Raw genomic sequence first — 12,968 nt, 5'->3', positions numbered from 1 at the left:
TGTACAGAAATATGGGGAAAGTATTTAAAATTCATAGGTCTATTTCCACTGACAATTAGGTTTCTGTCAACTAACCACTAATGCACTAATGATTTACTCAGCTAATGCAATTGTAAAAATGTAGTCAATTTTGCAATGAATTCCCCATTTTGACACACAACGTCCTTCTGTCTCTATTCTGGTCTGTTCTGAACACTTTGCTTTCTGTTCTAGTTTCAGGCAGAGCTCTTGTTACAGCCAGCAACTGGCCTAGGTTCTGCCAGATTGTCGACATGGAGTTCAAAAGACTACTTAATTCTTCAGTGAATTTGCAGTCCTCCTTTTTCAATTTTGCTCCCACACTGAACCATGACTTCCTCTCTTACTTCCTCTCTTACTATGAATCCTCAACACACTATGTCACTGATCACTACATCCTGACTGAATCCATGTTGCCAAGCAATAAGTCAGCCATAGATCTCAATACATCATTCTTTAGACTGGATTCCAGGTCCCTTGCCTCCCAGATTGGTGAAATCACTGCCAACCCAAAATGCACTTGAGGAACAACTGAGAGTAGTTTGCTCAAGAACTGATGTGGCAGTCAGACAGGACCATACCAGTTCCTATCCTAAGGAAGAGAATTCAAGCTGCTATTGCCCCTTTAACAGAACAAGAAGAAAAAGGATTTTGTACCACAGCCTTTGTTCTTTTCCAAATGGTGGATAAGGTAAGCCGATGAGGAACAGATAAGCTTTCTTTTTTCCTAGATAAGTTTGTCATCTGAGATTGTCCACTCTTACATGGTTGAGAATACATGAAGAAAGAAAAGAGGAGACACACCGCTGTTTCTGTAGATGTGAACCTGTTCTGGGACTCCATCTCCACCTGGCCCAGTTGTCCTTATTTGCACCGTGGCATGAGTGGAGTCTTCTGGAAAGGGAACTTCAATCTGATTATTGTTGGCTATGTACAGTTTAGGAGTGGAGTGCGAGTCTTGCTTGTACAGCATCTATGGCAGAAGCATCATTTGAGGTTTATTTTTAAGTCTTTAATTGTCAGGATCTCTCTCCCCAACCTCAAAATACAGATTTACAAACCTGTAGCGACAAGAATAGTACCCCTATTTCTCAACTCCTCTGAGAGATTTTCAGAGTTGTTTTATGCATACATAAATAAGAAGCCAAATAACCCTGCAAATGACTGCAGTCAGAATTCGAACTTTATATACATCCTAATGCAAAAATGTAAAATTCGAACAGATATAGGACTAAAAATCATAGGCCCTGTTTGAAAGGAACAACCACACCCAGAATTATTTTTCAGGGGATCATAGGTCTAAATCATTGCCTAGTCTTTTTATTGTCTCTTTTAATCCAGTTTCTGTGATGGATATTGAGTTTTGACAGGATCCTGGGATCTGTAAACGTCACTACTTGTACCATGAATTCTGCCCACATTAGCTGCTCAAATCATGTAAGGATCACAGCAATGAGCCCTTGGTGTCTACCATAAATAAATTATCAACTCAGTGGTACCTTCCTTTGGCCACTCAATGAGGTGATTATGTACTATTTAAAAATCATCTTTACAGAATAATGATGTAGCAAATGATTGTGCAGTTTCTAATCTGCCCTTTCTGAGCAAAGTGACTGAGACAACAGTAATGGATTGACTTTGGATAACTCATCTGGTTGGCTTCAAGCCAAGTTGCAGACCAGCTATAGCCCTGATGACTTTAACTAACAACTTTTGTCTGAATGTAGACATAATCTATGCCTTCTTGTTGCTCCTACTGGATTTATCTGCAGCCTTTGATACAGTGGTCCTTAGCATCTTTTTGAGGGATCTGAGGCAAAAGTAGGTATCAGGGGATATGCTTTTGACTGGTTCAAATTATTCTTCCCTGAGCGCAGTCTATGAAGTCTGGTTGGTGTTGGTGACCAGTTGTCATCAGTGTGGGACCCCATGCTATTCAACCCTTATGTAAAGCCCTTAGGACAAATCTTTCATAGTGTACTGATAATACCTACCTCAATATCTCCTTAACCAAACTTCCTGGTAATAGAGTAGAGGTTCTGAATTGCTGCCTGCTGTGGCTAAATGGCTCAGAGTGAACAAACTGAAAATAAATTCTGACAAGCCAGAGCAAATGCTGACTGGGAAAGCAGAGATCTTGAAAGACATCATGCTACTCACCGTCAGTGTGATTCAATTGGCTCTTGCTGACTCAGTTAAGAGCCTAGCGATTGTACTGGGTCCAGCATTACTGCTGGAGAAACAAGTTGGTGCAGCCTCAAAAATTAGATTCTTCTAACTTAGTTTAGCCCAGATGATGCCCCAACTTTGACTCAGCTGATCTGGTCACCTGGATCCATGCCATGGTAACATCGAGATTAGACTGCTGCAAAGCACTGCACATAGGTCTCCCCCTTGAAGTCAACTTAGAGACTCTGGTTGGTTAAAAATGCTGCAGGTATCAGGACCTAAGTGGGGCATGCATATGACTCCCATTTGGAAGTCACTACACTGGTTGCCCATCAGTTACTGATTTCAATCAAAGGTATTAGTTATCACATACAAAGCTCTTCATGGCCTTGACTGTCTTTTATCTGTGCTTCACCACTATTTTGATCATTGAAGCAAGACCTCCTGCAGATGCTACCTTAAAAATGGGAACGATCCACAACTCTCTGCTTGTTGCATTTTGTTTTTGTTTTGGTTTCTTTGTTGTACACCCCCCCCCCCCCCTTATGGAATGGCCCACCAGATGATGTCAGGAATGCATCCACGCTCCTGGCACTCTGCAAACTATGCAAAACTGAATTATTCAGGAGAGCATTTTTACACAGGTAATAGGGCTATACTATACTGAAAAGGTTCAGAAAGATATTTTAATGAAAATAAAAGGATTATTATTTATACTACTGTGTATAGTAATTACTATCTCTGTATGTATTGTCTTGCTGTGTAATTTCAGCATTGTTTAACAAGACATGTTAACATTTGGTCTTTGTTTCAGATTTCTGCAAATTTAATCCCATGACATCACTTATTATATGACCAATCCTATTGATTGTATTACCATGTACTCTATAGTTCACCCAAGTTTCAATGAGAAAACTGCACTATAAAAATGTCAATAAATTAATAGATAATTTTGTTCTGGCTTAAGAAATAATTTTGAAGCCATTTTGTTGCACTTCAAACATTTTCAATCCATTACTCAAGAGGAAGATCTGAATTACCTTATAGCCAGTGACAGCAGATTCATCTGCCTTTGCAATCACAGGATCCCAACTGATGGTTACACTGGAGCTGGTAAATTTCCAGGAGATGTTGCCAGGTGGCCTTCTTGGGGCTAGAAAATACATACTGGTGAAGAGTTTTACTGAGGCAGCAGAAAACCAGCTAGAGGTTTCCAGCATATATTTATAAGGTGCCACATTCCAGTCATTTCCTCCCGTCTTCCACCCAACTCATGAAACAATCAACCAGGAGATAATATCGCTTTCTCTTTGAAGTGCCTGCTTCTCATCCTTCTCTCCTCCTTGCTAGACATCATTTTGTTTGTGTCTTATTTTACAGTAACACCTTGCTGGTTGTCACTGCTTCTCTCCTTATGCTTTTTGGCTGGTCTTTTGACACCACAGTCATGATATATTCAAAGTCAAGAAAATATGTATTTAAATCCTGTTGACTACTTGGTAAATGGAAAGACTAAGGAAATCACCTGTGGGCTGGTCTGTCACAAGGCAGAGTGAAGCAGCTGCCTGTGAGAATTGATTTTTAAATATTGTTAGAGAAGCAAATTATCAGGTGTTATTACTACTACAAAGTATAACCTTGCCAAATCAATGTCACTGTAATCAGGATGGGTCATACCTTCCCCTCCACAGGGTAGGCAATGCTATGGGTTTGGCTAGATCAGGCAGCAAAATTTCCTGAGCCAGCCTTGGATTATCTCAGTGGTAGAAAGTATCATCAAGTTGCAGATCACTTACAGCTATCCATGGGGTTTTCAAAGCAAGAGATGAACAGAGTTAATTTTCCTGCCTCTGAGTAGCAATCCTGGACTTCCTTGGTAATCTCCCATCTAAGTTCTAACCAGAGACAATCTGGCTTAGCTTCCAAGGTCTGACAAGATTGGGATAGCCTGGCCATTGCCATCCATCTTAGAAAGATACAATCTCAACTAAACACTTTTAGAAGGAACAATAGTGATAATATATTTCAATCTTTGTTTTTTTTAAAGGACTTAATCCATCCTCTACAATGTTCCCTTCCCTACTAGCTGTAATAAAATATAAATGCACTATAACATATATGGCCTTACACGTAGATAAACCAGCATGGAGATTAGAAATATTCCAAGGGAAAATATGCAAGGACTATGAGAATGAATCTTACTGCATTTTTGGAAGACCCAAACAATATATTTTATACTCAGATTACCAGTATTGAATGTCACCAATTTTCAACAACTATTTTGAGAAAAGTTGTTAATAAAACTATTCCACAAATTTGGGGAACAGATTCCTCAACTGCTGGAATATCCAAAATTCATAGTCACTGATATTAAGCGTCCTTCATTTTCTTTTGAAGTCTGGCAAAAATATGTCAAAAGAACAACAGTGTTTGAACTATGAGACATATTTGCAACTGGTTAAATCAATCACTTTCGATTCTACCCATTACTACTTGTAAGGAAGTTGTAGATAAAGCCAATTTTTTCTCTTCCTAGCTTGGAAAATGGTCAAAAAGATTTTGAATATCCACTCTATTCTTTTCTTGTCCTTCTTCCATGAGTCACAGATACTTAAGGAAGCCTTAACTGCAGAGCTGAACAACTTGTGACCCATCAAGCTCAACACAGCAGCCATGTGTTGTGGTCTGTGAGGTGCCTTACCACATCCTGCTTTGAAGTTCTAAGCAGGAAGCAAAACAGGAGGCAGCCACATATCTTAAGGGAAGCCAGGAGCAAGTTGGGAAAGTCCTCCTATGGAGGAGACAGCACTATTTATTTATTTAAGACGTTTATTAGCTGCCTTTCTCCCTTGCAGAATTCAAGAAAGCTTACAAAATAAATAAAACATTATAAAACAAAGTCAAAACAACCATTACAAAATTTGTAAAGGTCACAATTTGAAAAATCCAATCAGGGCTGTCAATAATAAAAGCAAAATCAATCAAAATGTAGTCCCAAATAAAATGGTCTTCAGCTGCCTCCGGAAGACTGAAAGTGCACCTCCCTGGGGAGGCTGTTCCGTAACTGGAACTGTTGTGGAAAAGGCTGTTTTTGTGCTAATTAACAAGCTGTTTTTGTGCTAATCTACAGAGTGATACCTCAGTGTATTGTCAACACTACACCTCTTAAACCTTTCTGTCCTGCTGTGCAAGTTTGTTACAGTGCAATGGCTCTTGGAAAATAAAGTATTATCTGAAACAGATTCTAAGACAAGGGTGTCCAACTCTGGCCCTCCAGATGTTCCTGGTCTATGATTCCCATCAGGCAGGCTGTGTCCAGGTGTCCAATTTAAGAATTGGACACCCCTGTTCCAAGGCATTTTATATTTTGGTTGGTACAGCATCTGTCTTGTAATGCAATCTCATAATTATTTGTTTCTTCTTATTTTCAATTACATTACTTCTTACAAACAATTATCACTTAAATTTTATGTGTGTGTAAGCCTGAATGTAAATAAACCCCTGGATTTGAATGGAGCACACATTTCTTTCAGAAACACTGACAGCAATGGCAGCAAACTGGCCAACGTGTTAATAAAAAGGAACAAAAGAACAGACTAAATACATACACAGCGTGTGCAGCTGAAATATATCAAATACTAGCGGTACCCGGCCATGCGTTGCTGTGGCAAATTTCTTCCTCATCACAGTCCGCAGCCCACATAGATGTCCATGCAGGTCCAATGATCCCCAGCATAGTCTTTTGGACTCGTCAAATAGAACCCCTCTTTCCCTTTTCAACAGCAGATTGGATTCACAGTTGTATTATGGTTTGTAGTTTGTTTAGTAGAATTCAGGGATGGTCCAACACAAGCTGGCACTGACAGTTCAGACCTAATTTACCTTGGAGTATGCAATGGCAGAGCCTGGTGGCAGCAGCCGTTATCTAACCACTCCTCAAAGGTCAGGGCAAACCCAACGTTACTTCAGAGATCTCAGATTAGAACTACCTGCCCAGCTCCCTTCTCCCCACATGAGTTGGGTTGTCTGCCAATGGGGCTTCTTGTGAAGGGAGCCTTGCAGATCTGGCTGACCAAATTTCCGAAGGGAATAGGAGTCCCTGTAGACAGGTATTCTGTTGTGAGTTAGCATCTGTCCAAGTGCTTGGTGAACTGAGGGTGAGAGGGCGGTTGTGAGAGTGTTCACTGTGTTGGACTGTATGGGGTGATGATGTGCAAACAGTGTAGGAAAATCGCTTTGCCTAATATTACCTAAAACATAAATATTACCTAAATATCACCTAAAACCTAATGTGCACATGTGTGTTGTGAAATTGTCACGCATATCCAGCCATGTGATCGTGTAAAGAAGTGGTGGGTGACTATGGCTGCGCTGAGATGCGCGGCTGGAGAAGGGAAAGAGAGTCTGCCTTCCTGACCTCTGTGTCTCCGTCCCCAAGGCCCGCAGTTCCCAGTAATGTGTGATGGCACGGAGAGCAGGCCGTGCAGCGCATGGTGGGGAGACTGCTCCTGTGGCCTAACTCGCAGGGCCTCTTTCCAATTCGAAACTGGGAACATTTCCCTACTGGAAAAGTTAAGCACAAATACAGTAGAATACAGTGTGTGTGGACTGCTGTGGCTAGGCTTTCACTAAATACTATGCTGCAGAAAAACCAATGTACTCTCTGATTACTTGCCATACAATGGGAAAACCTGTTGCAGCATTCTTCTCTGTAATCATTGTAAGCACAGGCTGAAGAATGAATGTATTTGGCTAGTTGGGGGGGGGCGCACCCACAAATCTGTACAGTGGCTATGTATATGTGAACTGTTTTTATGATTCTGCCAATGATGCTGCGCTCAAGGCAGTTAAAATCTCTAGTGGAAGATTTTTTTTATTTGCAACATAGTCTGTTAGTTATCCTGGATTAGAATATATAATTAGCAGTGCAATGATTGTATCACTTATACAATGGCATCAGTGGTCATGATGAGCATGGTCTGAAGAATGCCAGTCCGTACTGTAAGAGGTTTGTATTCCTAAGGCTTGGTGAGACACCAGAGTGGGGTGGATTATGCGTTCTGAGGTAATATTTCGTTCAGGGAGAGGGACTGGAGGTGAGGCCACAGGCTTCATGTGTAAGTGTGATTGTTTTCTAGATAACAGGTTGAGAGTGGTTTTGTATTTCATTTCTGTCTGGCCAGTACCTCTAGAGAAATGCTGCGTGCCTGGGTTGCCTCAGCTTCTGTCGTCCCTCCACTCCCTCACTGACTCCTGGCCCTCTCCCTGAATGAAATATTACCTCAGAACGCATGCCTCAGGCCCAGCATCCACCAAATGGCACTGTTGTTTTTTTTAAAAGGATGGTGATGGCACTGTTTTTTGGGGAAAGGACGATGATGGCGCTGTTTTGGGGGGAAAGGATGGTTTACTTGGCACAGGTGAGATATGTGAGGTGGTGAAAACATGCTCGGATGAGAGAGCAATGTTGTCAGAAAATTTCACAGCATTTGGTCCAGTAGTTTCAGAGAGCAACAATAACAGACACTTTGCTTTTTATTTATATAGTTATCATATATCACATATGCTTGTGCATATGTGACCAAATAAAATAGTCACTCACGTGGCTTTGTGGTCGTGAAACTGGTGGGGGGACTGGCTGGCCCAGTCCCTGCCCGGTTATAAGCTCTGACTGTCACATGGTACTTTGTGTTGGGGTTGAGGCCTGTCACATGTGCTGACTTCTCAAGACCAGCTGTCCTCACTCTATCAGCAGCCTCCTCTTTGTCCCCATGTTTCCAGTATCGGATCTGAAGCCAAGAAAACAAATGAGTGTGAGTTTCTCAGGAATTACAGTATTTCACTAGCAGACAAACAAAGACAACACTGTGAAATAACATGAAAACAGGGATGGGTGAGCAGGTCCTTCCTTGGGCGTCCGGGCGAGAATGAACTCGCCCGGGTGGATGCCCTCTTTTATATGCAGGCGCCAGCCAGCGCCTGTATATGATGTCCCTCTTTGGCTCTGCCGGAACGCAAAGCCAATCAGGGCCCAGCCGCGCGGCTGCCCTTGCCCAGGCAAGTGCGGCTTGTGCTGAGGCCCGCCTGGCTGCAATGGCAGGGCCCTGTCAAGCCGCAGTCGCTTTTTGTCTTTGTGAAGAGGATGATTGTGAACCAAACTTGAGCACTGTTCCAATTCAAAACTTTCTTATTACTTACCTCATAGCCCAAAAGGATTCCATTCATTTCACTCTGCTCCACCGGCTCCCATAAAACATCCATTTCTGTCGCCATAACTCCCTCAACTGTAATGTTAGATGGAGCCACTCTTGGTTCTGTCAAATTACAGTAACACTACTTTACTTAAATTAGCCTGTAATTACAGATAAATCTCACCCAGCCTCAAAATATCTAAGAAGTAAGGATCAGAAGTCAGACACTTGTCTGTCATTAAAGAATGACAGGAAGCATCATCTTATAATGATATTGAGTATTGAGCTTCATAGTGATATTGAGCTTCATTCGGTGCGCTCATGAGAATGAAATAAAGCTAAGCCTTAGCAATACTTGAACATAAGCTATCCCTATGATCCAAACCTACCTTCTTCTGCAGAGTACACAATGGCCACCAAGCTCTCTGGTCCATCTCCTTTCCTGTTGAAGGCCCTGATCTTCACTTCAAAGGGTGTATAAGGTGCAACACTCTCATTGCGATAGACATAGTGCAGTGATTCTGCATGGGGAACTTTTGTTTTCTTCCATGTTTGGGTGCCTTGTTTTCGGAAAGACAGGATGTACCCAAAACCATCTCCATTCTGGTACTCCCGGTGCATTGGCTGAGGTACGTATTGAGACCAAAAACAAAAGTCTACAACCTTAGCCTGGGTTCATATTTTATATTCATATCATGTGTTACAAATGTATATCTATAACATGCAACCAATGGAAATGAACAAGAGAGCAACAAGGAGTAAAGTCTCAACAGTTGCACAGTTTGAAATTTAGTGTATATTAATCTAGGTCCCAGTAGCATTTCTATGGGAGGGGAAAATTCCAATTCTTCTTTGAAGACTTTGTAATGGCTGCAATTATTCATATACACATGTTTTAACCTATATCATTACCACCTTCATTGCATTAACTAATTTATCCCACACACTGGCAAATTTAGAGCCAGAAAACTTAGTCACAATAGAAATTATGGATGTCCATGGGAAATGATCTTTGCCTGATCTGCAAAGTTCAGTAGACTTCACTATGGAATACTCAGCTGCCATTTGGAATCTCCATGTCGCTGGCCGCTGGAAGAAAACTGACAGCTGGACTCCAGATGATAAGCATTTCCAAATGCTATGAGATTAATAGAGATCATTTGCCATGGAAAAACTGTTTTTAGTGGCATGGCACTGGCACTGGCACCCCTATTGTAACTAGAAAGTGTGCTCTAGGCTTCAATCCTAAGAACACTTTATTGAGAGTAAGCTCCAATGAATAACATGAGACTCAGTTCCAAGTAGATCTGGCCAGGTTTGCTCCCCTGGAGCTCAGTCAGAACACTATGCTTTTCCTATGTACACCCATATGCCTATGTGGGAATACATATACTTAACATAACCCTATGTTATTTTACAGGCAGGAGATCATCAATTTAGGTCATATAATCACCATTAAAATATTATTGAAGATCCATGTTGACTTGAACAAGTATATTTCCATGAAGACACACCATATAGCGTTAGCACAGAGAAACTTGAGGGACAAAATAATTTGTTCAATGCAACATAAGAAAATGCAACCATTCTAGTCACATTTTAACTATTTGACTATTTTTAAAATCTCGTCATATACAAGCTTGCGTGGAAGGCACATGACACAGAAACCTTGCTGAAGCTAAGCAAGACCAGTCTGGTCAGTGCCTGTTTTGTTGTATAGGCTGCCTTGAATTCCAAGATGGATGAAAGGCTGGATATAAATGCAACAAATGAATATAGGTGTTCGTAAATTATTTCCTGCTTATCCACCCATTCCTACAAGAAACACAGTCAGCATCCCTTTACCCACAAACTTAAACCCATTAATGGTGAAAACATTCATGTTTGCTTGGCTTGTGGCCAGCTTACCGTCCAGTTGATGATGAGTTCTCCGGGTGCTCCCCCTCCTCCACTGAGCCCAGATGGTGCAACTGTAGGGGCTGTTTTATTCCCCAATAAAACAGACCAAATACAAGTTGCATTAGAAAATACAAGCCAAGTAATCTGGAGGCAAAAAATAACACCATCTAATAAAGCAGAAGGTAGCAGCCGTGTTCCAAAGAAGATTGAATCGCAGACCAATAATAAAACTGAGTTTCAAATTGATCTGCAACTGTGATACATGATTTTGTATGTCATATTAAATAGCTGGAAAGACAATTATTTGGGATGTCTAAGAAGGCAAAAAAAGAAGAATGCAGTAAAATAAACAGGTCACCAAAACTAACCTTAAACATGTCAAATATGTTTTGTCATGCAGTTGCTGCCAGAAGTTTTTTCTTGGAAAATATATGTACTCACCAGCTTCTTTGGTGTAGATCTCCACAGATGGCACACTAGGTTCTCCAGTACCAAGAATGTTGCTAGCCAGGACCCGGAATTCATAATTCATCCATGGTATGAGATTGACCACTTGGGCTGTCTCTGAATTACCTTCAATATTTGCAGGATCTATAACCCAAAAACACAAGAATAGACCAAATAGAGCAAACAATGCCAAAAAGGGAGAAGTGAAACCTCACACTGGAACATGCACAGTGTGGGCCACTGCCCTTAAGACACTTACTGGTGCGCACTTGCTTCCATTTGGAGAAAAGTGGAGTGCGGGCCTGGATGACATATTTGGCAATAGGACTGTGGTTATCAGAGCCTCGACTCCAGCTTAATTGCACAGTGGTGTCTTTTATATCCCTCACCACCAATCCCCCAGGAGGCCCTGGAGGACCTACCAGAAAGAAAGAACAACAATAACAGAAATAACAACATCTCACTGAAGGCACATATTATAAATGCAAAGTGTAACATTTGACAATGGAGTACTTTGGGGAGGGTAGGAGGGGGCTGGATCCCCAGGTGCCACTTGATTGGGTTAAGTGGAGGCATGCCCATTCATCCCCCTCCTGCCATAAACTCTGCTCGACTCTGCCCCACCCCTTGACCTGGCAGAAGCCTAAATGCATATTTTCTATATCTGGGAAATACTTACTGATAGATTGCACCCACTTTATTATGAACATATTCCTAAAATACCTAGTTTCCTAAAAGAACCACTTTGAATGGGAGATATGCTTTCCACTTGACAGCTGCCAGGAGGATACAGTGGTTCTGAGAATAGAAAGGCTGGACATTCTTAATGTGAAAAGATCACGAGTAGCTTGGTCATGTCATATCCAAGTACAGAAGGCAACTTTTGCAGGCATGTCATTTCCTAAAAGTAGTGAATAAGAAAAATTACCTCTTACAACCAGCATGGCTGATTCAGAAGCACTATCCACCACTGTCTGGGCTGTACATGTATATCGTCCAGCATGTTTCAGCTGAGCATTCAGGATCATGAGGTCCCCAATACTCTCTTTCTATGAATGGGAGACAGGATCCAACACAAACATCAGAACTAAGTTGGGAATAATAAAACAAATCAAATTAAAAGAGTGGCAGGAAGTTGGAAGTCATGGCTGTTATCTGCTGTGTTTTAGAGATACATATATAATCATACATAGCAAAGGAAAAATAACATCCATTGGGAAGAATATTTGGGTATCTTTTCACTGTGACCAGCTTTTGGATATCTTATGGAAGAGGCAGATAATTTACAGTACTCACTGTACTTGCTCGCTTGTAATGACCTTCAGACTTAGTGAAATCAATAGCAAAGTCATCCAAGCTCCAAGTAAAGGTGAGGTCCATTGTTGGGTCATGAGAAGCATGGCACTGAAGAGAAATGTTCTCTCCTACATTGATATCAGCACTGGATGGTGCAAGGGTGATTTTGGTGGCATCTGTGGAAAATCAAATGATAGAAATATTATTTCTACAGGGCGATAGTGTACATCAGGGTTTTGCATCCTAATCTACCTCATGGGTTGGTGTGAGGGCAAAACAGGGAACCATGCAGTCCGTCCTGGGGCAGGGGGAGGAAGGTCAAGCTAAAAATGCGACAAATAGTTACAAGCATTTCTGCTTGGTGAAAGATGAACTACAACAACCTCTAGAAATAGATTTGCAAGGTTTGTTTTAGTAGAGAGAGGAAGAAACTTTGATATAATGCTTAGGATAAGATCAAAGTGACATATGTTCAAATCCCCACTCAGCCATGAAAAGCTCACAGGGTATCTATTGACCAGTCAATCTTTTTCAGCTGAACCTACTTCATGGGTTTCACATAAGGATAAATTGGAGAAAAGGATAACCTCTTAAGTAATCCTGAGCTCCTTGGAGGAAGAGAAGGATATCAATGTGACAGAAAGATGGATAAAGTATAAAAGGTCCTGTTAAACTTTCACCAGTTCCAAACAACTAGTGAAAATATGACAGAAGTATCACCTTGAGAAAATTAATCCAGGTATCTTTTGAAGGGGATGCAGAATGGAATAGTATAACCCAATCTTGCCAGATCTGGGAAGCTAAGACCCCTTCCACATATGAAGAATAATGCACTTTCAATCCACTTTTACTGAACTTTGAAGCTGGATTTCATTGTGCAGAATAGTAAAATCCACTTCCAAATAGTTGTGAAAGTGGATTGAAAGTGAATGATTCTGCAAGTGTGGA

The 12,968-nt window shown here is 41.2% G+C and overlaps 1 protein-coding gene across 1 annotated transcript in view; it reads right to left on the bottom strand.

Annotated features, from left to right (window-relative positions):
- The window catches only part of CNTN2 (contactin 2), a 75,204-nt gene that overhangs the window by 2,712 nt on the left and 59,524 nt on the right, over positions 1 to 12,968 (bottom strand). The window contains exons 13-22 of the mRNA XM_048497055.1: positions 12,021 to 12,196; positions 11,653 to 11,773; positions 10,984 to 11,142; positions 10,719 to 10,868; positions 10,287 to 10,357; positions 8,768 to 9,002; positions 8,386 to 8,501; positions 7,790 to 7,976; positions 3,228 to 3,340; positions 823 to 991 (exon numbers count right to left, since the gene is read on the bottom strand). Coding sequence (XP_048353012.1) covers positions 823 to 991; positions 3,228 to 3,340; positions 7,790 to 7,976; positions 8,386 to 8,501; positions 8,768 to 9,002; positions 10,287 to 10,357; positions 10,719 to 10,868; positions 10,984 to 11,142; positions 11,653 to 11,773; positions 12,021 to 12,196 — 1,497 coding nt within the window. The remainder of the gene's footprint in view (positions 1 to 822; positions 992 to 3,227; positions 3,341 to 7,789; positions 7,977 to 8,385; positions 8,502 to 8,767; positions 9,003 to 10,286; positions 10,358 to 10,718; positions 10,869 to 10,983; positions 11,143 to 11,652; positions 11,774 to 12,020; positions 12,197 to 12,968) is intronic.

The sequence above is a fragment of the Sphaerodactylus townsendi genome, linkage group LG05 (genome assembly GCF_021028975.2).
Source record: "Sphaerodactylus townsendi isolate TG3544 linkage group LG05, MPM_Stown_v2.3, whole genome shotgun sequence".
NCBI classification, from domain to species: Eukaryota; Metazoa; Chordata; class Lepidosauria; order Squamata; family Sphaerodactylidae; genus Sphaerodactylus; species Sphaerodactylus townsendi.
The sequence above is the reverse complement of the archived record's forward strand: the minus strand, read 5'-3'. Positions and strand labels throughout refer to the sequence as shown.